Source organism: Poecilia mexicana, unplaced genomic scaffold (assembly GCF_051168715.1).
Source record: "Poecilia mexicana isolate PSO_F unplaced genomic scaffold, ASM5116871v1 scaffold_15, whole genome shotgun sequence".
Taxonomy (NCBI): domain Eukaryota; kingdom Metazoa; phylum Chordata; class Actinopteri; order Cyprinodontiformes; family Poeciliidae; genus Poecilia; species Poecilia mexicana.
In genome coordinates, this window is record NW_028263384.1 from 3,523,507 (window position 1) to 3,548,494 (window position 24,988).

Here is a 24,988-nt window from a genome sequence, read left to right on the forward strand (position 1 = left end):
ACATAGCCTTATCAAATTGCAAAATAAATAATAGATTTAGATTTTTTTAAATAAACTTCTCTCACATGTTTTGTGTCATTTGTCTTACACAATTCATAAAGTCTAATCATATTACCTCACAGGGGGAAATGAGACTAAAAAACTACAATTATTTTTTTTGTCACTATAGACATAGAGGTTAAACAAACAAAGCATTATCAAATGTTATTTCTGCAAATAAACCTGTAACCAGCTTTGTTTCCTAGTACCATTTGCTTGTGATTGGTCAGAAATCAAACGGCATTAATGGAGACATTAACATTCAAGCAGGAACAAATGAATGGTAACATTTCTCATTTCCATTAACTGATGAGTAGATCTATAAAGTGTCTGCCTGGTGTTTCCACGGCTTCCCATCCACCTTCATCTTCCTAACAGTCTCTCTCTGTTTATAAATGCAGAATATTAAATGAGGTTAACCACTCTACCAAATGAACCGGTGAAGTCACCTGCTTCTGCTTTTTCTTTAGGCAAACAAGTTCAGCCATGGCTCGACGGGGGTCAAGGTTAAAAAGCCAAAATGAGATTGTGGGATCTCATTAGGCAGCTATTGACATCTCACATCATTCTATTGGGAGTCACTCTAATCAGCAGGAAAATGACCCACAGGATGACCCTGGGATGTACGCTGGCAGAGCAACTAATCATCAATTACAGGAAGAACAATCTGCAAACTGAGGAATTAATGCTTTGAAATTACAATGTCACAAATGTTCCATTAGGGGGCAACAGACAAAGGAGTTTGTTTTTTATGAAAGGGGGATGAAAAAAAATAGTTTTTTACAACTGACATCATCGCATATATCTTTTTTGACTAAAGTCTGAGAGGTTAAAGTCCTTGTCAAACGGCATTTGACTAAAGTCAAAAGGGTTGGAGACAGCTTTTTATTTCTCTCTCACTGTTTGCGTTTTAATGATGTTTTTTTAAAAAAAAAACTCTTTCTCACATGCTGTTTTTATTTTAATTATGTAAAGCACTTTGAAATGCCTTGCTGCTGAAATGTGCTATACAAATAAAATTTGATTGATTGATTGATTATGTGAACGAACACAGTGACAGGAAGTTAAAATTATTTAACTTCCCTACAGACTCAGATGTTTACATTCAGGCCTGCCACCATAACAAATTTATCTGGACAATAACAAATTGACCCAGAAGTTATTGTGGTAAACAGCAATATTGTTATTTTGAGACCATTTTCAAGTAATATAATGGTAGTGGCATGATAATGCAAGATCACATTGTGAAATATCAATAAACTTTCAATTCTAATGAACATTTAACACTGGAACTGGAAGACATTTTAAATGTCCAAAATAAATAAAACAGAAACAACAAATAAAATGAATTATGAAGTCTTTGTAAATGAACTTGTCCTTCAAAAAAAAAAAAAGAAAGGTTAGAAGAGACAAAAGCAACAGACTGAAGATTTCATCATCCAGTCTCTTAGAAAGAGAAAAATGACAAATCATGCAAATAAAAATTATTGAGTAAGTTTCAATTTTTCACGCAATTATTTGATTTATTGCTTATTGTGACAGGCCTGTTTACATACCAGCATCTTTTATGGCATGAATGCTATATTATTCTAGGGCTTATGAAGAGGTCAATCACTCGATGCAATTTGTAGGGTTTCCATAGATACTTTTTAAGCTACTTTGATAGGTAATTGACCATACAGTACTGTTCGATAAATAATGTCAGTTGGAATGTTTGTATCATTGAATTGAACTGACTTTTTTTGTAAAGTCCCCTCAAGACAAGATTTGTCATGAATTGGCGCTATCTAAATAAAATTTTATTAAACTGAAGTTGAAGTCTGGGGTTAACTGATACAACATACTCAGAACGTAAAAGAATTTATCTGATTCAAATATATGCATGGTATATACATGGACATCTACTGATATTTGGATAAATGTTCTTTTAAAAAGTTGAATAGAAGCTCTCAAAGCTCTATTTAACTTTTGTCAGTGGCAATCAAACTTCCGGGCTCAGATTCTGACTGGGTGGTTGATCACTAATTCTAGCAGAAATTATAAAGTTCATGTAAATAATTTGGTTTTCTGGCACGGTCCCAGCTTTCAAATATGGTTTATTATGGTACCCAAACTTCAACATCCAATGAATGAAAATTATTCAAGACGTTAAAGGACAACCCAGGAAGCACCAAAAACTCAACTCTCTCTAGGAACAGAGTTCAAATGTTCAGACAGAAAAATTACAGAAATGACATTAAACCAACTATTAGTGAGGGTGTATGTTCTTATCTGAGCCTACAGGATAAGGTACGCATGCGACTGAAATTCTGCACTAAAAGTAAACTTGAACATCTAAAAGCTAGTGTGAGCTTAAATACTATCATTATTACAATAACTCATTTAATACATTTTTTGTAGTAAAAATTTCGCACACGTTTGAATGTCCTTAACTTTATCATTCAACAACTCCATTACTGAGTGACTTCTCTATTTTTAAGTCACAGTTGAACCAAAATATTGTGTACAGAACTCATCAAAATAAAAAATACATAACATCAGGATATTTGTGGCTATGGTTTTAAAAATAAATACAAAAAGTCCAATGTGATAAAAACACGAGTCCTGGTAACAAAACCACCTTACAGGGACATGGCAGCAGCTCTCCAGCGTTTGACTGAACACATATAACTGCAGTACCACTCTTAGTACACGTGAGGGCAGTGTAAACTAATTGTTTTTCTTATCCTCCTTACTACAGTTTGCTATTTTTGAAATTGTGACGTTTACCTGAAAATGTTAATTTTTAGGAATTTTTTTTAACAACTATGCACCTGAAAATGCTTTAGACATAAAACATACAAAAAATAAACAGACATATATTAAAATTATCATTATATTCTCATTTATTGTCATTTTCTTCTCAACAGTCAGCAACTTATAAACAAACTTCATGTACAGAATTAAGTTGATAAATGTTAACAAATAACGACTGACAATGCTGTCAAAAACTAGGAATTATAGGAGAGTTAGATAATATATCATTAAATAAAGTATAACTAAGTATTATTGCAACATAACCAGTAATGCTGATGGTAAATATAAACATCCTGAATCGGTGGGCCAATCCTAATGCTGCTCACTTTCCTGGCTGCTCTTCAGTTTCTGTAAATAAAAAAAAGCAAAAATGAATATGTGCTTGGACTATATATGGATCTCCCAGAATGATGCTTCATTGTTCTGAACCTTTTCCTGTAATACTCAACATAAATACCAATGATCTTCTGCCTCGCTGACCTGCCATTTGGATACCTGACTCATGATGTTTCATCCTTCGTACATGGATGATCATTGTACCAAACCAGTCTTATTGGTCTAAGTAAAACCCTGGTTTATGACAAGAAGACAAGTCTACTCACTGCCTTGGAGGAGCTGCACCTCGGAGGTGAGGGACCGCCGCAGTTGTTCAAGGTCTTCATCTTTCTGCAGCTCCAGCTCCTTCCTCAGGCTGATTTAAAAAAAAAAAAGAGAAGACCCTTAAATGGAGCTTCTGTATCTGCATGTCGAGTTTAAAACCATTCATGTTTTTTTATATATCTGATATTTGTTGCTTCACTTCGTATAGTTTCCAATGTTAGTTATCACTTTTTTCGGTCTCTTACCAACAGAGGCATCCTGATAAAGCTTTTTCCACTTCTGATACGATACCGATATTGCAGCCTTCAGTATCAACCAATACCGATATTGATCCCATACAATGTCAGGAAGAATCAAACATACTTTTATTACTTATTTTGTAGTGTTGAATGCTAGGAAAGGCTTAATCAAGCGATTAAGCCTTTCCAACAATAGCTATGAAATGGCTATGAAAACAGCTGAGCCTTTTATTATTATCTAATAGGTCTGCATGCAGGGTGCTAGTGCTGGTGGATAGACATGACGGGTAGAACTAAATGCTCAGGTGGAGTGCTTTAATTTGCATACTTATATCAGATATTTTAGATGTAGGCCAATATAATGCGATACTCACTTTTGGCTGATATTGGACTATTTCTGATATAGAAATATCAGAAATATATTTTCTGATATATACAGCATCCCAATCCAAAAATATTGGATTGGGATGCTGTATACAGTATACAATATACAGTTTCCACTGCTGGCCACAGCACAAAAAGTTTCAACTCAATAATATTTTCTCTAAAAATTTAGCTTAGGCTACGCATCAGGTGTGTTATTTGAGCTCTTTTAGATGTATTGATCTGGCTATTGAAAGGTTGTGAGTTCAGGTGCAGCTTATTTCCCCTCCTATATGTTCATGTGCTCTCAGGCAAGGCATCTAACCCCAAGTTGCCTAGTAAGTCTGGAAATGAATGTGCATTTCTGTGAGTACAACTTGGTCAACGTGACTCTAGTGTAAATGAGTGCAAGTTCAGTCCTTTCATGATCTTATTATTTTGTTTCCTCAGAGGTTTCTGAGTTATTGAACTGAAGAAAAATCTCATTATATGAAGTCAGCTTGGGGTCAGTTTGCTCCTTAGCCAATTTGTACCTCCATCTTATATTTGTGTGTTACCAATTCCTATATACCATAGCATATCTGATAGATATCATTTATTGTAATGAGACATAAGAATTTCCTCATGGTCACCTTCTAGGGAGGGGGTGGGCAATCCTGGTCCTTGAGGGCCGGTGTCCTGCAACTCTTAGATGTCCCCCTGGTCACTGACACTTGAATCAAATAACTGAATCATCTCCTAAGTGCAGTCAAGCTCTCCAGACTCCTGCCAATGACCTCATTATTTGACTCAGGTGTGTTGAAGAAGAGGCACATGAAAAAGTTGCAGGACCCCAGCCCTCCAGGCCTGGAGTTGCATACTCCTGTTATAGAGGAACTAAATCAGCAAATGTGTTTCTCTCTCCCTCTCTCTCTCTCTCTATATATATATATATATATATATATATATATATATATATATATATATATATATATATATATATATATATATATATATATATATATATATATATATATATATATATATATATATATATATATATATATATATATATATAAGATACAACAAAATAAACATTGATGGAAACACGCTAGAAATGGCGAGGAAGGGTTTGAATATGTTTAACTGAATAAGAGAAATGATGTGAGCAGTGTGTTCATTTCTCACAGTGTTAAAAAGTAGATACAATATCTGTAAATATTATCAGGCCAAATTTTCAGATCGCTGCATTTCTAGTTGTGGCACCGAAAAATGTGAAAAACTACAATTGGCTTTCGGTCAACTATAAATTGTTAGCTTTGTAGCATAATTACCTGAGTCATATTTTAACAAAAAATGTACATGAATAAAATATGGGCAAAAATATGGATTCTGTAATGTGTAAGGTGATAGAGGCAATTATGCTATGAGGCTAAATAAATCTAAAAATATTTTAACCTAGTTTTAGTTAAACAGTTGACACTCTTAAAAATAAAAGCTTAAGTAATTAAATGCCCCAAAATGAAGACAATGTTCAGGTTCATGAGGCATCATGAACCTGATCATGAACCAATATCATTCTTTGTGAGAAAGAATGATAGAAACGATTCTCCACACAAAGGTTCAGGTTAGGGTTAGGGTTGCGGCTGCATACAATAACTCCTAAGCGGAGATAAAAGCGTGTTTTTCCTCAGATCAGTTGGTCTCTAGAGAAACATTGGACTCCTGGATGCTTCTCGCCGGTATGAGAGGGATCCACACTCATGAGACGAACACCGGCCACCTCTTTCTCCTTTTATTGGAAGTTAATGAAACAATAAAGCAGCCACACTTAGATTGCGTTTCTCGCCTTGTGAGAACCTACAACGCTGTTTAAAACTTTATACGTCTCACTGGAAGTTAGAAATCCAATTTTTTTTTCAAGGTGAGAGTGGCTCCTCTAATGTTTCATCAAAACACACAGGAGTGTTTTTGAGGCTGGTTTAATCATGTTAGTACTTCTAGCGGAGCCTTCTTGCACTTTAACAGTAATATTTGAGTAATGAAACTCTGATGAAGCTCAGATGGTCAAACTGATTCCGTCCCATTCTGCACGCCAAACACTTTTTAAACGACTGTAGCACTCATTCAGATTGACATGCGTTCAATTTCCTCCAGTTGATGAGCAAAGGGTTATATATGCGTTTTAAAGAGATGGAGCTTTGGCTGAAGGCAGGATTGATGGTCTTGCTTCAGGAAGCATGATCACTAGGATGAGTGCGAGGAAGCCCCACCCCCTTCCCAAAGGAACGTCCTCGGGGCTTCCTGAGGACTTCCTTGTCCAAGGGGGAACAATGATGTGTTTAATGAGGCTGACGGGTGGAGAGGACATGCTACACACATGCAGGCTTTACTGCAGCGCCACCAGCAGGCTGATGATAAACCCAAAGAGACCAGAGAGAGGAAAAGCTTTGTGGTTTAAAACCTCCAGACTCCAGAGAAACAAATCGAATCACTGAAGACTTTCACAGTTCGTTTGGAAGTACAAGAATTCATCACAGATATTTCTAGATTGGGATCTAGAAAACCAGAAACTACAAGAAAGAACACAAGGAATGAGGAGAGGATAGATGTGACAAGGGAGGGAAGAAGGAAGGACACAAGGAAGGGAAAACAAACACAAAGAAGAAAAGAAAAGGACAGAAAGGAGAGTGAAAGTGTAGAAACGGAAAATGATACAAGGAAGAAAAGAAGCAAGCAGGAAACAGAATGAAAAGAAGCAAGGCAAAGAGAAGGAAAAAAGAGAGTGAATGAAAGGTATGGAAGTCGAAAGTGGAAATGAAATAAAGGAAGGACAAACAGAAGGTCACAAAGAGGGAAAGAAGAGGGGAAATCAACAGGAAAAGAAAGAAAGGACACAAGGGAAGACAAAAGGAAGGAAAGACGGAAAAATGAGGTGGTACGGAAGGAATAGAGGAAGAAAATTAAAATTAAATGGGGAAGGAAGAAAGGAAGTGACAAAATAAGGTAGAGAGGATGGAGGAAGAAAGGAAGACGAAAAAGAAAGGAATAAAATGAGGCAGAAAAAGCAAAAGTCAGGATGTGAGAAAAAACATCAAGGAAAGACAAAACAAATAAAAATAAGACATAAAGCAAATGGAACAGATGGAAGAAAAGGACAACATTTAGACATAAGGGATTTTCCAGTCTTACTACAGATCCTCAAATGGAGTTAGGATAGCACTTTGACTAGACCACACTGCTTTGAGCTAAATCCTTCCACTGCTGCCCTGGATGAATGTTTAGGCTTTCTGACCATTCTAGAGCTTCTTGCACCCTACAGCCACAGCTGGGACCACGCATGTGTGAGCTAAGCAGTTGCTTAGGGCCCAACTCCTCCAGGAGACCCCTGAGAGATTTATTTGATTTTAATTTGTAGTGATTTTTTTTGGACAATTTGGCACACTCCTGTTCCAATTAAAAAAGTATATAAAAGTTAAAACAAACACTGGAAATTCAGTATTTAAGTGTAGAAATGGAAAAGGATACAAGGAAGCCTCATTAATCTTTAAATTAATGAGTCACACTTAAATACTGCTCTGCATTTCAAAATGCAAATCAATTCTTGAAATGTAAATATGCATGTAGTTGTTTCTTGGAGGAACGGTGCCCTGGATAAGCCCCTCCTCCTGCTACACTCCAACCAATGAAAATACAACCTTTTTTTTTTTTTTTTAGCAGAAAGCAATGGAGCCCTGTTTCCACCACTCTGGTAAAAACAAAAAAATAAAAAATAAATAAATCTTGAAATAATGAGATAGTATCTCAAAATTTCAGGGCATCCCCTCTCAATCCGCATTGCCCCATCAAACACGGTTCGTCCTGCGTCTCCTCGCGGCTCCGAACCGCCCAGTGCATTCTAATTGTCCAAAGAAGAAAAATAAATTGGTAGAAAGGTTTATATATATATATATATATATATATATATATATATATATATATATATATATATATATATATATATATATATATATATATATATATATATATATATAAATAATCTGCAATGGACTGGCGACCTGTCCAGGGTGTACCTCGCCTCTCATCCAAAATGTCTCGCTGGAGATAGGCACCAGCACCCTCCTGACACCACTCTAGGGACAATGGTGTAAGAAAATGAACAGATGGATGGATGGATATATACCGGGTGATTGATGGAGATTTATTGTTTTGGGCAAATGTCTGGTGGGATGATGGGAGGTTTTTGTAAAATGTTTTTTTTGGCCACTTTTTGAACTTGAAATGTCAGATTAAGTTAACTTTAGTTTTTAACTAAGTTGTAAGAGATTTTTAGTAATTATTTTGTCAATATTTTAACAAGAAATAAAGCATCTTTCTTTTTTTTTTTTTCAAAAAATCAAGTCGGAAGTGTGTGTAAGAATCAAACCATCTGTTACCACCCTCAGCCTTTGTTGGAAGTGTTTGGTTTTGGAACCTAGAAGGTGGCTACAGTGTACGCGTCTGATGAGAGGGCATTTGCAAAAACGTGAAAAAAGTGTGACAACTTCACCGAAACACATGTGCACTGGGCGGTGCGGAGCCACGAGGAGACGCAGGAGGAACCGTGTCTGATGACAGGGAAACACAGATCGAGAGGGGAGGTCCTCTTTATCCTGGGTCTTGATAGTATATCAATATTTCAAGATACTATCTTGAAATAATGAGATAATTTATTTTTTTATACCATAGTGGCGGAAAGCAGATACTGTAGTCTAAAGAAAATTTATTCCACTACACATGCATACAAAGAGGAGCAAACAGATAAGATACATTTTATTTTCTAGTTCTTGGGTGCCCAGCCCATTTCTGATGCCAAAAACCACCATTGTATGCACATTTTCAAAACAATGTTTTATTGCCTCAGTCCAAATATTTCTGAAGATTCTCAGTTTTCCATGTTTTTATATTCAGGAACATTTAAAGGAGGTTATTTTGTTCGAAAGGTTCATTTAGAAATGTCCGTTTTCGTTCATTACTTATGGAAATTGTGCAACAGTCACTCCTCATCCTCACCCAGCCAGCGTAATTTGTACATGTGAAACTTTGATCTCATACATATGGACATGCACAACGCAGGCTACGAACGCAACACAAGAAAATTGAAAATATTCAACTTTTGTTGCTCTCTGCTGTTGCAGAAAGTCTTTACCTTTCGTTGTTGTTTATTGCTCCTGTAACAAACTGCTGTGAAATAGGCAGCCCTATTTTAGCTCAAAATAGTAGTTTGATTCATCTGTGTTATGTAATATTCACGCATCAAACTTTTCAGATCAATCTCATGTGTTGACACGTTAACACTTACAGACCTAGTTGTAAAGCGATCTAAAAAAGCACCGTTACGAGGAAAGAACAAGAACATTTTACTTCAGTGCAACAAAACTTCACTGATTCTTTTGTAGTGCATAAAATATAAGAACCTTTGAAAGAAGTTGACAGCCTGGTGTTAGATTTTCATCCAGCCAACAGATGACATGCTATCCCACTAAAACCAAGCTGTATTTCTTTGCCACTCCATTTTCCTTTAATAACCTCCCACCATCAATCACATGGAATTCCCATCCGTCTTCCCTACGCTTGTCGACTGATTGAAACACACGCCGACGTGGATCAAAGCCTTAATTAAGCCAAATACCCCTAATGCTGTTATTTACACTTCCAGAGCAGAACACCGGCCAGGAAAGTCACAAATACACGACTGCTTCATTCAGCATCTTCTGATTCAAATCTTCAGTTTTTTTTAAAAAACAGCTTTTCTGTCCGAGGTATGGTTCCTTTTGCTTGGATTATTGCAGCCTTCAAGCCAAATTGAATGGGGTGCTGTGGTGGAGCAGGGGCAAATTACGACCCACGTATTGAGGCCTTAGTCCTCAATCGCACGTTTGATTCTCGGCCTGCCAACATTTGCAGCATGTCTCCCGCCTCTCTCATTTCCCTCTCTCTCTTCCCTGATGAACTACTTTCAAATAAAGGCCACTATAACCAACAAAACCTTAAAAAAACAACAAAAAAAAACATTGAATCTTTAGCTCAGTGGTCCCCAACCCCAGGTCCGTGGACCGGCACCGGTCCGTGGACCAATTGGTACGGGGCCGCGCAAGAAATAATTGAATATTTCCGTTTTATGTATTAAGTCTGGAGGATCTTTTATTTTGAAAATTCTTTAACCGGATTCTCTCCGTTACTTGTGCGCCAACACTGAGCCTACAAGCAGCAAAATGAGTAAGAAACAGATCAGATGTCTTTGGCAAGTTTCTTTGCAAAGGGGAAAAGGTCAGAGAAGAGACAGGAGAATGGATTTATCCCGGACCGGTAGGTGACTCCCAGATTACAAGCCGCTCTGTGCAACATGCGGCGACCGGCTGCTAATGAGGCAATGAAGCTTCAAACTGCTTCACCACGTAGAGACCAAGCAGGCTGTGGATATAAGCAACACTTCGGGTGTCATTGTCTCCCATCACTCCCAGATGGGACCGTCTCGTTGCAGAGAAACAAGCTCAGGGCTCCCATTAGTCATTATCGTGAGTTAAAATTTTCACGAAAGTAAAATGTTTGTCTTTGTGGCAGATCTGTATCTTATTTTGAAGGGATATGTAAATGTTACCATAGCGACCAGAGTCAGAGAGCGTTAGGGCAGTGGTCAGAGGAGATGAGTAGAGCTTGTGATTCTTAAGTCTGGTTTAGACGGCAAGATTTAAGGATTGTTGGCCGATTCTCCAAACCTCTGTGACCACAGAGCTGATAAAAGTACAACAGGTTAAATCGGTTCATGTGTCCAAGGCAGAAGCAGCACACCACACGAACCGATTCCAGTCAAGAACATCGCGATTCCAGAAGACAATCCACAAAACTCCCAATATAGCATACGGGAATTTAGAATAACCAAACACAGATGACGATATAGAAGCAATATCAGGATGCGGAGTAATTTTAAGAGATAAAAGATGTAATAAAAGAAAAGGCGTTTGATAAAAGACGACGGGAGCAGCCGCTCTATTTGCTGCACTATGATTTGTAGGTGACTGTGTTTTTTCATAGTTAACATTTTTAACTGAATAAGCATATATAACAGTGGTTCTTAACCTGGGTTCGATCGAACCCCAGGGGTTCGATGAGTCGGTCTCAGGGGTTCGGCGGAGGTAAAGAGACACTAATGCAAGGTCATGATGACGCCCCGCTTTGCCATCACTTGCTGCAGAGGATCACGTTACATTTCTTCACTGATTGAAGGAATTCCACTCTCAACAGGGATTTAAACTTGTGTCTTTAATTACTTCAGCAAAACTCACCGTTTTTACCAAATTCTGTAGCTTTCTGCTCCTTAGTCACATCTTTTCATGGTTGGTACTGCCTCTAGTGGTGTGGGGGTGGTAAAACAACTAATATAATTACATTACTAAATCAGAATACTGCAAAGTCTTTATTATTTATTATTAATGTTTCATTCTCTTAAGAATGTAGAGATAATTAAATGATCTAAACAAGACCTTAAAGTGGTTCCAGTTTCTCTCGATGGCCAACCTGTTGAAACTGTGGCAAATTTGGGTTGTTCCTGGACAGTCAGCTCAACTTTGCTGAAACACTGACTATAATTTGAAGAACTGTTCTCAGAGACTCTACCTTTAAGAAGACTTAGTGATCTTGGGGTGACCCAACTAGACTCTAGTCTAAAGGCCAACACAAAGCAAATTGGGTATATTCAGGATTTAGCGGGAACACCAACATGCAGAAGCCTTATCTGACGGTTCAGCCCCCACACCCCCCACCCCACCCGGGCCACAGCAAAATTTTCCAAGTCTTGACCGGTTTGCGGTAATAAAAAGGTTGGGGACCACTGCTTTAGCTAACTAGCCTTCCTAAGCTGATAAAGGGAAAAAAGAGTTTTCCTTCTTTTTCTTGGATCAAGTGCTTACCTCAGACAGGCGCTGTCGGTGAGGTGCTTCTGACTGACGAACTCGACCTCTGACCCCAGAGAGTCAGTCTGTGCTCGGGCCTCCTTCGTCTGCCGATCCAGGTCTGCTGTCGGAAGAAATGAATCAAGTTTTGAATCTTTTTCCTCACAGAACAAATACAAAAAGTGTAGAGTTGGCTAAAGACACTGTAAGGCCTTTTGTGTGATTAGTGCTTACACTGCAAAAACACAAAATCTTACCAAGTATTATTAGTTGTCTATTATCAACTAATAAGTGGAACTAAGGCAAACTAACTTACAAGTAACTTTCAGGAAGAGAAAGGAGCCTGTATTAAGCAAATAATTCCTTAAAATTTATGTGGAAAATACTGGATCCACTGGCAAATTTTTTCACTTATACCGTGTTTCCCCGAAAGTAAGACAGTGTCTTACTTTCTTTTTATCCCCAAAAGCCCCACTATGTCTTACTTTCGGGGTACGGCTTATATTAGCCGACCCCCCTGAAACCCCCGATACGTCTTACAATCGGGGGTGTCTTACTATCGGGGAAACACGGTAGGATATTTTTTCATGTTTCAAATGTTAGAAGTAAAATGATCTATCAAAGGAACTCAAGCTTTTTTCATTAATATTAAGAAATTATTGACTTATATTATCTGTGTACTAAGATATTTTCTCTAAAAACTGTTTCGTGTTTTTAAAGTTTACAAAAAGATTCCAATGTTAATAAATGTCAACCTATAAAGAATTAACTGAGTATTTTTGCCCATTGAACTTTGTAACATATTGCTACAAAAACAAACTTTCAGACATGATATTGGAATCAAATACAAAATCTGGAAAGTGTGGCCTGCTTTTAAATTCAATCTCTGAGTTAACTATCACTGTGGCTTCACTTTCTTCTAGTTTTAACCATCTAAGTAGGCCTGTCACGATAATCAACTTTTCTGAATGATAAATCACAATATTGTTGTTGTTTAATGTTTCATGTAATTAAAATGCCCCAATAATGGCACTTAAAGTCCTCACATGAAGACTCCTCTATTCAGTGTAGCTAAGTGACCTGAACATTTAGCCGTTAGCTAAAATGTTAGCTAGCAGCTAACTGGGGTTGAGTTCACCTCTCTGGATGTTCTCCAGCTCCTGCAGTTCTAGCAGCAACCGCCTCCGTTCCTCCAGTATGGAGCTCATGTGGCTGTTCCTGCTTTTCATTTCATCCATTTCTGATACCAGAGAGAGACAGAAAACATAATGAAAAGCTCTGGAAGTCATAACAAAATTACTTATAAAATAAATGCCTTGAATAGGAACAAAGCAGTTTTTATGACCTTTGAGTAAAGCTTCCACCTCCCTGTGCAGGGCCAGGATCTCAGCGTGAGTCTGGCTCTCCAGCACAGCTGCACTGTTCCCTGCCAGGCTGAAGTCAGTGTTGAATTTGGTGATCTCCTGGAGGAACTGTTGCTCTTCTTCTTTAGATTCCTTCTTGATCCTGGCCTAGCAGAAAAACAACCATGTGACGTTCTCCCAACAAACACAAAGACAAATAAGCAAAACTAGTCTTTGACCCCGTTTCCATTCAGAGCTCATCATACCACAGAAATTATATTCTAATCTAATCTTCTCAAAATAAATACATATATGTATTTGGAACAAAAACTATTACTTCTCATTTGTTGACCGGGTTTCTACATTCATAAGCATTTTGTAGAAAATGGCAGCATGACCATACAGCTACTTTAACTCAAAAGCAGACCATGCTAGCTCAGCATGGTGAGCTAGCATGCTGTTATCGAAGGCTCTTAGATAAAATTTTCCCAAATGACACTAAACAAATGAACTGAATTTAACTATATTGTACTATAAGTTTTTTTTGTCCTCTGTGTGCTCCGGTGGCCAGCAACGACATTTTGTTACCAATTTCACTGTTGTGTCTTTGTGCAGCAACATTAAAAAAGTGCAAGTTTGTATGAAATGGCATGAACTGTGACAAGACTGATCGGAGATGTATCTAATCCTAGTTGGTTGTTTAATTTTGTGCGTCAAAAGTGACTGCTAATCTTGCCATTTGACGTTTAAAAAATGTACACGCTTTTGAACTAGCAACACTTACTGCTGCCTGGAAATGCGCTACACACGCTACATGATCACGATATGAAACCAGAGAGATGGGCAATGTTTATTCAGGCTTCAACCCACCAGACGATCCATGAGGTGACTCTGCTGACAAAGCTGCTCCTCAATTTGATTCAATGCCTGGTCTTTGCATTTCCTCATCATATCACACTGCAGAGTCATGGTGGACAACTGCTCAGCCTGGAGAGCAAATAGATAATTGAAAAGTCGGGGTACAGAATCTGAGACATGTGTTGAAAGGCATTAAAGATATGACAGATATGTTCATCATCTCACAGGGAGATGGAGTGGACAGTTGTCACGACCATATATTACATACAGCTGAAACCAGAAGCTTACACAGGGAATAAAAAGACAGACACATTGTGTTGCTTTCTGTCTGAAGATAAGCCATACCAAACTTTTCTCCTTTAAGGTCAAGTAGAATTACCAAAATTATTTGTATTTGCTTCCCGGCCCCGGTTTTTCTGCATGGAGTTTGCATGTTCTCCCTGTGCATGCGTGGGTTTTCTCCGGGTACTCCGGTTTCCTCCCACAGTCCAAAAACATGACTGTCAGGTTAATTGGCTTCTCCAAATTGTCCCTAGGTGTGAGTGTGTGTGCATGGTTGTTTGTCCTGTGTTGCCCTGCAACAGACTGGTGACCCTGCCTCTCGCCCGGAACGTTAGCTGGAGATAGGCACCAGCAACCCTCCCGACCCCACTAAGGGACAAAGGTGTTAGAAAATGGATGGATGGATGGATTTGTATTTGTTAAATACTAGGAATGCACAGATCACCTTTTTCCATTTCCGATACCAATATCTAAGGTTGTGTTGGCCTATACCGATCCGATACAGGAAAACAGCTTAATCCACCTACATTTTTTTAAAAATACATACATACATCCCCTGAATTAGAAATTTATTTGATCAGTGTTTTTAAGTTCAGCACACTTAAAAACACTAATAGAGTCACAATGTTGGTCAAACATATAAAAACAACTTTAATTTGTTCAGTCAGCGCAATTAGAAGTAGAACAGCCAATGGAAAATAAATCAGTGATTCTTGAGAATAGGGACAAAATGGGTTTTAATTTTCCCATATTTTTTTTTTATTATTTCTCAACCTTATGTATGCAAATATGACAAATAATGTTTAGAAAATATGAAGATGCTAAGGTACAGGCTCCCAGTTGCGAATTTTTTAAAAAAAATTACATTTTTAATCAACCTGACCCAAAACTTTGTCATCACCATCTGACAAAAATAAATCTAAAATGATTTTTAAAATACCCCATTAGTGATATTTTTACTCAATTTACAGACAAATGCTTCTCAAGAAATAAAATAAATATTATTTAAAACAAAAAACAAGAAAAAGTCCATCTGATGGAGTTGACAGTGCATGACGGAGTTGACACAGAACTGAAGGTGGTGACAAACTAGTGAGTAAAATGAAAAACTTGGTACATGTGAAGTAATGCAATTCATGTAAAATACATTAAAATGAATTAGTTGCACAATTAAGTGAGATTTGACAACAATTTCACTGAAAGAGTCAGAAAAACTCTGACGGAGTTGACAAAATGCCAAACTACCTCAATTTATATGATGTTATTCTGAAGGAGGCCATATTGTAGCTCGTCAGGTCCATGAAATCTTTACATTATACCAAAATTAAGCTTTTATTTCGCAAAATTTCATCAAAGTTTTGTAAACTGTCAGTTATGGAGTTGACACATCATGGTTGTGACAAACAACTTAGGAATAAAACAGAAGAAAAAACTAAAGAATAACTTAAGCTAACCGGAGCTAACTAGCCCTCCTAGCAAAGGAAGAGAAAAGACAACGTCATGGGGTCCTCAGAAGTTCTGGTGCCCCCCTATAATGCCTGATTTTTTTTTACATTCTTTTCATTTCTGACGGTGTTGACAAAAACTAAGGACAAATTTCAACGGAGTTGGAAAATATCTAAAAAATATTTTTAATTCAATTTATCGATACTTTTATAATTATTTATATGACTACTTATACTTAATTGTCATAATATATAATTTTAGTATTTCTTTAATTGTTTTAAACTATAAGAATGTATTGAGTTCTGCTCCTGGACAAGGGCTTTTACAGGCATCATCCACCGACTACAATGTTTAAAATAAAACAATATTCAGCAAAAAAAAGAAAAATATACATTGTTGTGCTCACATGACCCAGGTTAGTTTAGTTAGATATTTGTAAAAAATATATTTTGTGTATATTTTATTCAAATTTCATGCTTTATCCATAGGACCTGTTTTGTCCCTATTCTCAAGAATCACTGAAATAATAAAGAAACTAAACCTGACAAAAACAATAAGTTGACTACCTTGGCCAAACATGCAACAATAAACTGCAACAAACCTTCTTTCAGATGGTTCAGAAAGTACAACTAGGAATTCTGAAAGCAATGTAAAATAAATTATACAGCATGACATCGCTCAGAGAACAAAACCGAATTGAAAATAAGAGTATAAAATGCCAATAAAATACAACTAAGTGACAAAATGTAGAAAAGTTCAAGAGCTACAAACACTTTTAGAAAGCATCAAGCACATTGTTGCATCCCTAAAGGAAAAAAAAAAGCTGACTTATAAAAGAAGTTAATATTCAGTTTTTTTGGCTCCTATGTGATACTAGAAAAGCACACAGATCATTTTCAGGGAGCAAAGTCGGCACCAAAGTTTTCTAAACTGTATAATTATAGCTTTCAAAACCCATCAGGCGTCACACCGCGAGAGCTGTAAACACACTCGGGTAAACACAGCATGTGTATTTGAAAGATGTAAACACTTTCTATATTCCATCTCCAAGAGAAAGTAAATGCATCCCTGTTGGGTTTTCTTTTTTAAAACGATGCTGTATGCTGATGATGCTATGTCTGTGCATTCAGCCTCATGGACTAATTCAACCCACAAACACAGATAATATCTTCTTTAAACTTTACAGGTTAGAGATATTTCTGCAGGGTCAAAGTGTCTCCCTATAGCATCATACATCACACGTGCTGAGAGGTTTTACTAATGTTATCCGGTGGAAATTAGCCATTGATTTGAGAGCAGCACATGCAATCGATTGCTGATTAAACAAATGGCGGATATTGACGGTTTTAAATCAAAAGGCAAATCAGCTCATCAGTATGCCAATATGCAGCTCTTTATCTCCTGTGTAAATACCATTGCTGAGTCAGATTTAAACAGATACCAGATGCTGTGTATGTTTAAACATCATTTCATTATCTCTTTGTACTTTACCAAAAAAATCTCAGAAAAAATATGAGTTATGTAAAAAAAATATTACATGCTACCTTCATGGTGCAAAATCCAAAAAGATAAAACCTATTTACGAGAAGAAATCAAACTAAATCAGAAAAGGCTATTCTTTAAAAAAAAACAAAAAAAACAGTATATCACATAATAATAAAAAAAAAACATTCCAACATAATTTTTAATACTGACATATATAAATTAAATATAATCCAACAAATTAAATCCCTAAAATGCTGTATGGAGAAGGTGGGGGAAACAGCTAATTAGCCCAATAAAATGTTAACACATTACCTTTTTATCAAGTTCCTCTGTGATCTGCTTATATTTGTCAGTTTCACTCTTAATCTTCTCATTGCATCGGATAATTTCCACTTTTACTGGAGTGAAAAAGTTATAATTAGCAGCTAACAAAAATAACTTGCTAACAAAAATAACTTGCAAATAAAAGTTCGTGTGTAGCTGCTAGCTTTAACCCAAACAAGCTAGTTAGCTAGAATGTCATACCGTCTTTGAGTTTTTGTGTCTGTTCCGACAGCTGATATTCAGTCTGGAGAATTTGTTGAAAGAGTGAGTCTAAACTCATATTGACAATTAGCTTACAATTTTTTTTTCAACTGTATAAAATCTTTTGTGTTAAGCTAGTCAGAGCACAAAAAGCCAGACTTTTCATCTGTGAGTATCTAGCCTAAGCTAGCAGGTCATGTGCTGGTTGGTGGAAAATTATCAGGAATTTATATTGCTGATAAATTGCTACTAATTATTTTTGACCACTTTTGATAGACCTACTTTTGATAGATCTATTCTGTACGTAGTAGAATAAAATAATAAAAAAATTCATAACACAGTTCTGTAAATTGAAAAACTGATAAAACCTGTAGCAATGTTAGCTTTCTTTGAAAAACATTTTTTAGCATTTAGTTTTCTAATCCCACTGACTCTAACATATATATTTTTTAATGTAATACAGTTAAGATAAAATCTTAATTAAATGTTAATTTTCTACTTACTACTGACCTTTCTATGTGGACTTCATGAGATATTCCACATTGTGATGTTATAACCACAAAGTTAAATGAATTAAATTGGGATTTTACATGACAGGTCAACACAAAGTAATGTGTTGTGTATGGAGTTAGATTTGTTTCACAATTATTCAATCAAACAAAATCATGTCAAACAAAAAAAGTTGTATTCAATAAAAAAAAAATCATGTCAAACAAAATAAGTAGTATTCATTCAAAAAAATCATGTTAAACAAAAAAGTAGCATTCAATAAAAAAAATCATGTCAAACAAAAAAAAATCTTAAAAACTTTTTAATCATAAAATTAATTTTTTTTTGAATTGAAGTCACTAATTTTTGTTTGAAACTTTTATAGTTTTGGTTGAGTTTTATTATTTTGGTTGAGTAATTTTTTTTAAGCTCCTGTTTTTTTGGTTGAGTCTAATTTTTTTTTTTTTTTTTGGAAGCTCCTGTTTTTGGTTGAGTCTAAGTTTAGTTTTTTGTTGTTTTTTTTTTGTTGTTTTTTTAAGCTCCTGTTTTTTGGTTGAGTCTAAGTTTTTTTGAAGCTCCTGTTTTTTGGTTGAACTTGTTTTCTTGCTTATACAACTTTATTTGCTTTTGCGAATCTCACATGAACATCCGGGGCAGGGCTTAAGGACGAGCAATGTAAGACGTGTTCCGATTGGTTAGCGCTGACTAAAGCGGATGACTCTCTGAGATCACCTGTCTTTATGTTGAATTTGTTAACCAGTGCACCTCTGTCGAGTTGCATTAAGCGTGGAAAATACCAAATGTATCTGGAGAAAATATGTGTTAAAAACTGTTGTATAGTCCTCTGAGTGTGTGTGTGTGTGTGTGTGTGTGTGTGTGTGTGTGTGTGTGTGTGTGTGTGTGTGTGTATTAACTAGCATTGAAGCTAAAATGGGAAAACAGCAGATCGTTGCACCAATGTTATTAGGTCCACGTTAATCTGCATCACACGTCAAGTGACTGTGCAGATGATTTATTTAGCACATAATCAGTGTTGTCCTTGAGGGGAGGCAATGTAACTCTTAAATATATATATATTTTCTTCCAGATGTAAAATCTAAAACTAAGCTGGTAGGTCACAGGCCAAAGGAGGATATTCACATAATTTCTGGGTTTTTTATTATTTGGTGTGTATGTGTCCTGTACTTAGTTTTATTCCGAATTAGATGTAATATGCCTTTTGCTGTGTTATAATATTAAATTAAATTGGTGTTCTCCTAATTCCCCATTCTAGTATGACCAGCAGAGTGCAGCTGAAGCAGGACAGGCTTGTAGGTATGACTGATTCCTCCAGCTGCCAGAATCAGAAAATGAGGATGGAGAGACCAGCAAGTGTTGAGTCAGAGAACTACAAAACAGTTTTTAACACATATTTCCTCCAGATACATTTGGTATTTTCCACGCTTAATGCAACTCAACAGAGGTGCGCTGGTTAACGAATTCAACATAAAGACAGGCGAATTTTACACAAGCCTAGTTTATGAACTTTACCTAGTGCTAACATTAGCTAGCACAATATGCTACCGGGGATTGCGGCAGACAAAATATGTGACTGTCATTATAAGTTGTATAAGATTTCTTCTTTGAAACAGGGTGGACACTTTAGTAGCTGCTAAACGGTGTAATTTTGTGAAGATCACTTAACATTCACATTCTGTGTCCCGTCACCGAAGCCCTGCAGTTCGGGACAGAGTTCTGAGATCTCAGAGAGTCATCCGCTTTAGTCAGCGCTAACCAATCGGAACACGTCTTACATTGCTCGTCCTTAAGCCCCGCCCCGGATGTTCATGTGAGATTCGCAAGCAAATAAAGTTGAGTTCAACCAAAAAACAGGAGCTTCAGAAAAACATTAGACTCAACCAAAAAACAGGAACTTCAAAAAAAAAAAAAAAAAAAATTAGACTAAACCAAAAAACAGGAGCTTCGAAAAAAAAATTTGACTCAACCAAAAAAATAAAAGTTTCAAACAAAAATTAGTGACTTCAATTAAAAAAAGTCTTTAAAATTTTTTTGTTTCGTAAAAAAATAATTTTATGATTAAAAAGTTTTTAAGATTTTTTTTGTTTGAATTTCTGTTTTTTTATTGAATACTACTTTTTTTGTTTGACATGATTTTTTTTTGATTGAATACTACTTTTTTTGTTTGACATGATTTTTTTTATTGAATAATTGTGAAACAAATCTAACTCCATAAATGTGTACATATGAAATAAAATGGATTTCAAGGTTGAAATCTGAAAAGTGTGGTGTGCACTTTTATTCAGCCCCCTCAGATAAATTCAGTGAAGTTGCAGCTGCAAATGGTCTCCACCAGCTCTGCACAACTAGAGAATTTGTTGGAAAATTATTTGGACAATTTTGTAAGTTTTACTGTGGATTTTGTTAGATTTGGTTGTGGACTCTGAATTATGTAATTCTTGATGTTGGACATTCACATGAAATGATGTGCACTTTATTTTTTTATTGTAAGGAGTAGTGTAGGGATTTGGTTTTTCTGTGTGTTTATTTAGGTTCCTGTTCTGTAGAGTGTCTGTGTTGTCCCATCTACCCCTTGATTGAGTACACCTGTTCCTTGTTTCCCCTGATTATCTCCCTGTGTATTTAAACCCACCTGTGTTCATTGTTGGGTCCTTGTCTTGTCTGCTGTCCTACACCTGTTCATATGATTGTTTTGCCAGTTGCTACCAGAGATTAGTTCCTAGCTTTGTTTACTCTGTGCTGCCTGGATTTCTTACCAAACACCCTGGTGGTAGCAACAACCTCCTCAGCAAGTCAATTTTCTTCTTAGGCCTAATGAGCCATCATTTGATGCAGGTGTGTTACACCAGGGAGAAAACTAAAACATGCAGGATGCCAGCCCTCGCTCTCGAGGACCGACTTTGGATACCCCTGCTGTAGACCAAGAGGGGCCAGTTGGCTGATTGTCAGACCTTTGCGAAGGTACATAAGATTAGTTTCACATAAGCATCAGCCAATCATCAATCACCAAAAATTAAGGAAATTGGGGCAGATATATCCATCGATTTATTGGTGCATGCCTAATAATGAGACAAAATTTGAAAACTGTTTAAAGGTTGTGAATATTATTGCATAGCACTTTATTTGCTGTTTTAATTGCTAGGATTAATAAATCAACATTTGTCAGTTTAACAGATAAGATTAGAAATTCGTTTCACACCAATGCTGATCAATTCTCATCAAGTTTGTCTGTTTAACTTTACGAAGTGTTTTAACAGCACAGTCAGCTTTCTGAAAAGCAATCCATTGTGTCTCAGCATTCATAACTCAGGCAGTGCCGGACTTTGACCAATTTTCTCCCTTTAAGACGGAGCCCAACTTCTGATTCGGTGCCATGAAGCACATTACAGCGTGAGATGTCAACTGACCCCGGAACTACATCATTCTGACATTCATTTGCAAAATTAATATCACATATTGATTGAGGCTTTTCATATATCACCAAAGCGAGCCTCGTGCCGACTGGCAGGGTTCCCTTTTGAGACTCCGGAACAGCCGAGTCATCGAATTGTAAGCAGACAATTATCCCACACACACAGCAGCTGGAGCCTGTCGCTCATTTGTTCCCGCTTTCTGTCTTTTTTTTCTGTCGTGTTCCAAGTTATTTTCCGCCGGCCCGAGCCATACCCATCTAACAAAAACCGAAAGTCATTTTAAAAAATGACTTCACCCTGGGGGAGTGATTCGTCTATTTTTGATCACACTAACCTTTTTTCTTATATTTGTTTAAATATGGGATTATTGCCCGATGTTAGTAGCTGCTTCCCAGCCAATGTCTGAGTGCAGCGCGCGCCGCTCACTGACCGCTCCGCATGGGCGAAAGCTGATTTACCGCGCCGGCCTCCGCCATACTTGATTGATTCGGCCCACCCTTTAATGCGGAGAGCCTCATTGACAGCTTCCATGAATTTAAGAGAGTGGATTAGCTTTTGAATGGACAATATTGGCAATCAGTGGGCTGAAGGGAGAGTCACGTGACCAGGGGCGCCGCTAGGAATCACTGACAAAAAATTTGTTTGCCCCCCCACACACACACAATTTTGAGTCTATTTGACCCATAAAATGTGTCACAATTTTAAAGGCTTGCATCTGCCTTGCTTTCTTTGGTTCAATACTGATAATTAGCACAATATTTACTGCTCATGAATTTAGCATCCAACAGTCCACATCCAGTATGCAAGTAGGTTGCTTAATTTTTTTCTTAGTTTTAGATACTGAAATGTCTCCCCATGAGCAACAGTCAAAAGCAATGTGCAACTACACATAAAGCAATCCAGACTTCTCAAAAATGCTATGTAGTTGCATTTTATTCAGGCTGCAGTATGTAACTTTAATAAAAAAATATGTTTTCTCCATATTTGTTAAAGCTGTCACCATGTCGTAGCAGTTTATGAGACAGATAATCTGTGAAAACAATCAATCTCCTCCATCTCCTTCCTGAATTACTATTACTGGTTAAAGTAATGCGGCATTCTGACCAAAACAACCAATCAGAACAAGTAGGACACTCTTAGCACCGTCAATTAGCCTCATTCACTCACTGCTAAATGTGCTAATGGTGGAGAAACGACTTATTATCTGCCGTCATTGGTAGCTATGCTAACTAAACTGAGTATTCACAGTTTGAATCTGCACAGCTCTGTGCTATGCTAGCTGTAGCACGGCACAAATCGAGGGGGATGAAGGATGAGCAGCACCACATGAGATTGTGATTGACAGCACTAAAACTCTCCTGCCACTGACTGGTTGTTTCTAGCACTGGGAGAAAGCAGAGGAAATAGACTTTTCACAGATTACCTCTCATACCATACTGTCACAACATAATGACAGTTTTAAAAAATATGTGAAAAAAAATATTTATATAAAAGTGACATAATGCAGCTTCAATTTCACCCAGGAGAGGACGGGTCAGGAGGGACGTGGGTTAGAGCTGCTGCTGACTGACTCATCTGTTGCTAAGTGGTAAAAAGTACAAGGGACAAGTTAAATATATGAATATGTTGGTAATTTCTTTCCTTAATTCATTAAATGCTAGTGAAAAGGAGGTAAACAGTAGTTTGTAGCTAAGCTAATTATGCTAAATGGTTGATAATCTCACACAGTCTACCCACCTCTCTCGGAGAAAAATTGGGTTATAAATTAATACTCTTGAATTTCTCTCTCTCTCTCTCTTTTTTTTGATAACCTGATTTTATAACTTTTCGTAGCAGCATAGTAATTGCCACAATTGTTTGTGATTTCCACTGGCTGCTGCTTACAGCGTCACACTCAAGCGCTCCAAGCAGGAACGAACCATTTAACGCAGATGGGAGGGAGGGGTGGTTGGGCTCAGGCAAATATGGATGTGTGTTTTTTGGTCTGGGAGTTGGAACATTAAATTTTTACTGCTAAAAACAATCTTTGAAAATACAATATGATTAATTTTGTAAATGACAGGCCCCCGATTTATTATTATTTTTTATTTCTAAGAACAAAAAATAATTAAATTGGTCAGGGCCCCTAGAATTTTCATCACTTTTCCCCCTTATACTGCGCCCCTGTCCATGACAAAGTGAACCTGAGACATGAGATAAACCAACATCCTGTCTAACACACTGTTGGTGCTCAAGCTTTGCCAAAAGCTGTGTTTCCATTATAAATGTGCTCAAATCTGCTAATGTTGAAAAAGTAACATTTTGCAACTGCAGCGTTTCCATTAATAAGAAATTAAATTAAAACAATATGTGAATATGTTTCTTCACACGACAAGGGAAGTAAAAAAAAAAAAGAAAGTATGCCTTTAAATCTTACCATCTTCAACATAGAGCCTTTAAAACCACAAAATAAAATGTGAATATTTTTCTACAAAACTCTGGTGCTGACACTTAAGTTTAAGTTATGATACTTCCCAAATATTCAATTCCTACATATTTATCGGTTCTCAGCCATCCAGAACATAAAAAAATCCCCATCAAAAATAAAAGTTTAAAGCAACTTAAGTTATAATTTAATAACATGTGATTTGTATTGAGAACCACTGCAATAAATCAATATTTATGAAGAATTTTATTAAGTGGGGTTACTCATTAAAACTTGTTTTTATTTAGAGCCTTAAGGTGTAGCAGAGATTAGATCTGTGACTCTGGACCAAACTCATATCTAAACATTTGAATCTTAGTTTGACTTCTATGGGTCTCAACAGGTTGTTCACTGAAAAAAACACTTTGGTTATTCATTGCTACTTAGTAGTCATTTTGATTGTGCAGCTTGAATACACACACAAAAATTTTTAACCACATTTTACTATAACTTTGCCGACCCCCCAAAATTACTCTTAAAAAATTTCCGTTTATGGTCCCCCCCAATAATGAGATGGGATTTACGCCCTTGTCTCTCTGTGTGTGTGTGTGTGTCTATATATATATATAAAAATATAAAATATTTTGTTTGATTTTGGCACTTGGACCACTTGAATTTCTTACATTTCTTGTATTTTTCTTAAACATCTTAATAGCCTTACCACTTTGTTTCTCAGACTTTTTGCACCTCTACTGTCCTTTAAGGTATTCTGGCCGTT

The 24,988-nt window shown here is 36.7% G+C and overlaps 1 protein-coding gene across 1 annotated transcript; it reads right to left on the reverse strand.

The window, feature by feature from the left end:
- Positions 1-2,900: 2,900 nt before the first annotated feature.
- On the reverse strand, positions 2,901-18,082 carry ccdc172 (coiled-coil domain containing 172). The gene is made up of 8 exons (XM_088013468.1): positions 17,887-18,082; positions 17,674-17,759; positions 14,161-14,277; positions 13,293-13,458; positions 13,086-13,187; positions 11,966-12,068; positions 3,438-3,526; positions 2,901-3,183 (listed from the first exon to the last, which is right to left on the reverse strand). The coding sequence occupies exons 1-8, from the start codon at positions 17,963-17,965 to the stop codon at positions 3,158-3,160; spliced, it is 768 nt and encodes a 255-aa protein (XP_087869594.1). The 5' UTR covers positions 17,966-18,082; the 3' UTR covers positions 2,901-3,157.
- Between the last annotated feature and the right edge of the window lie 6,906 nt (positions 18,083-24,988).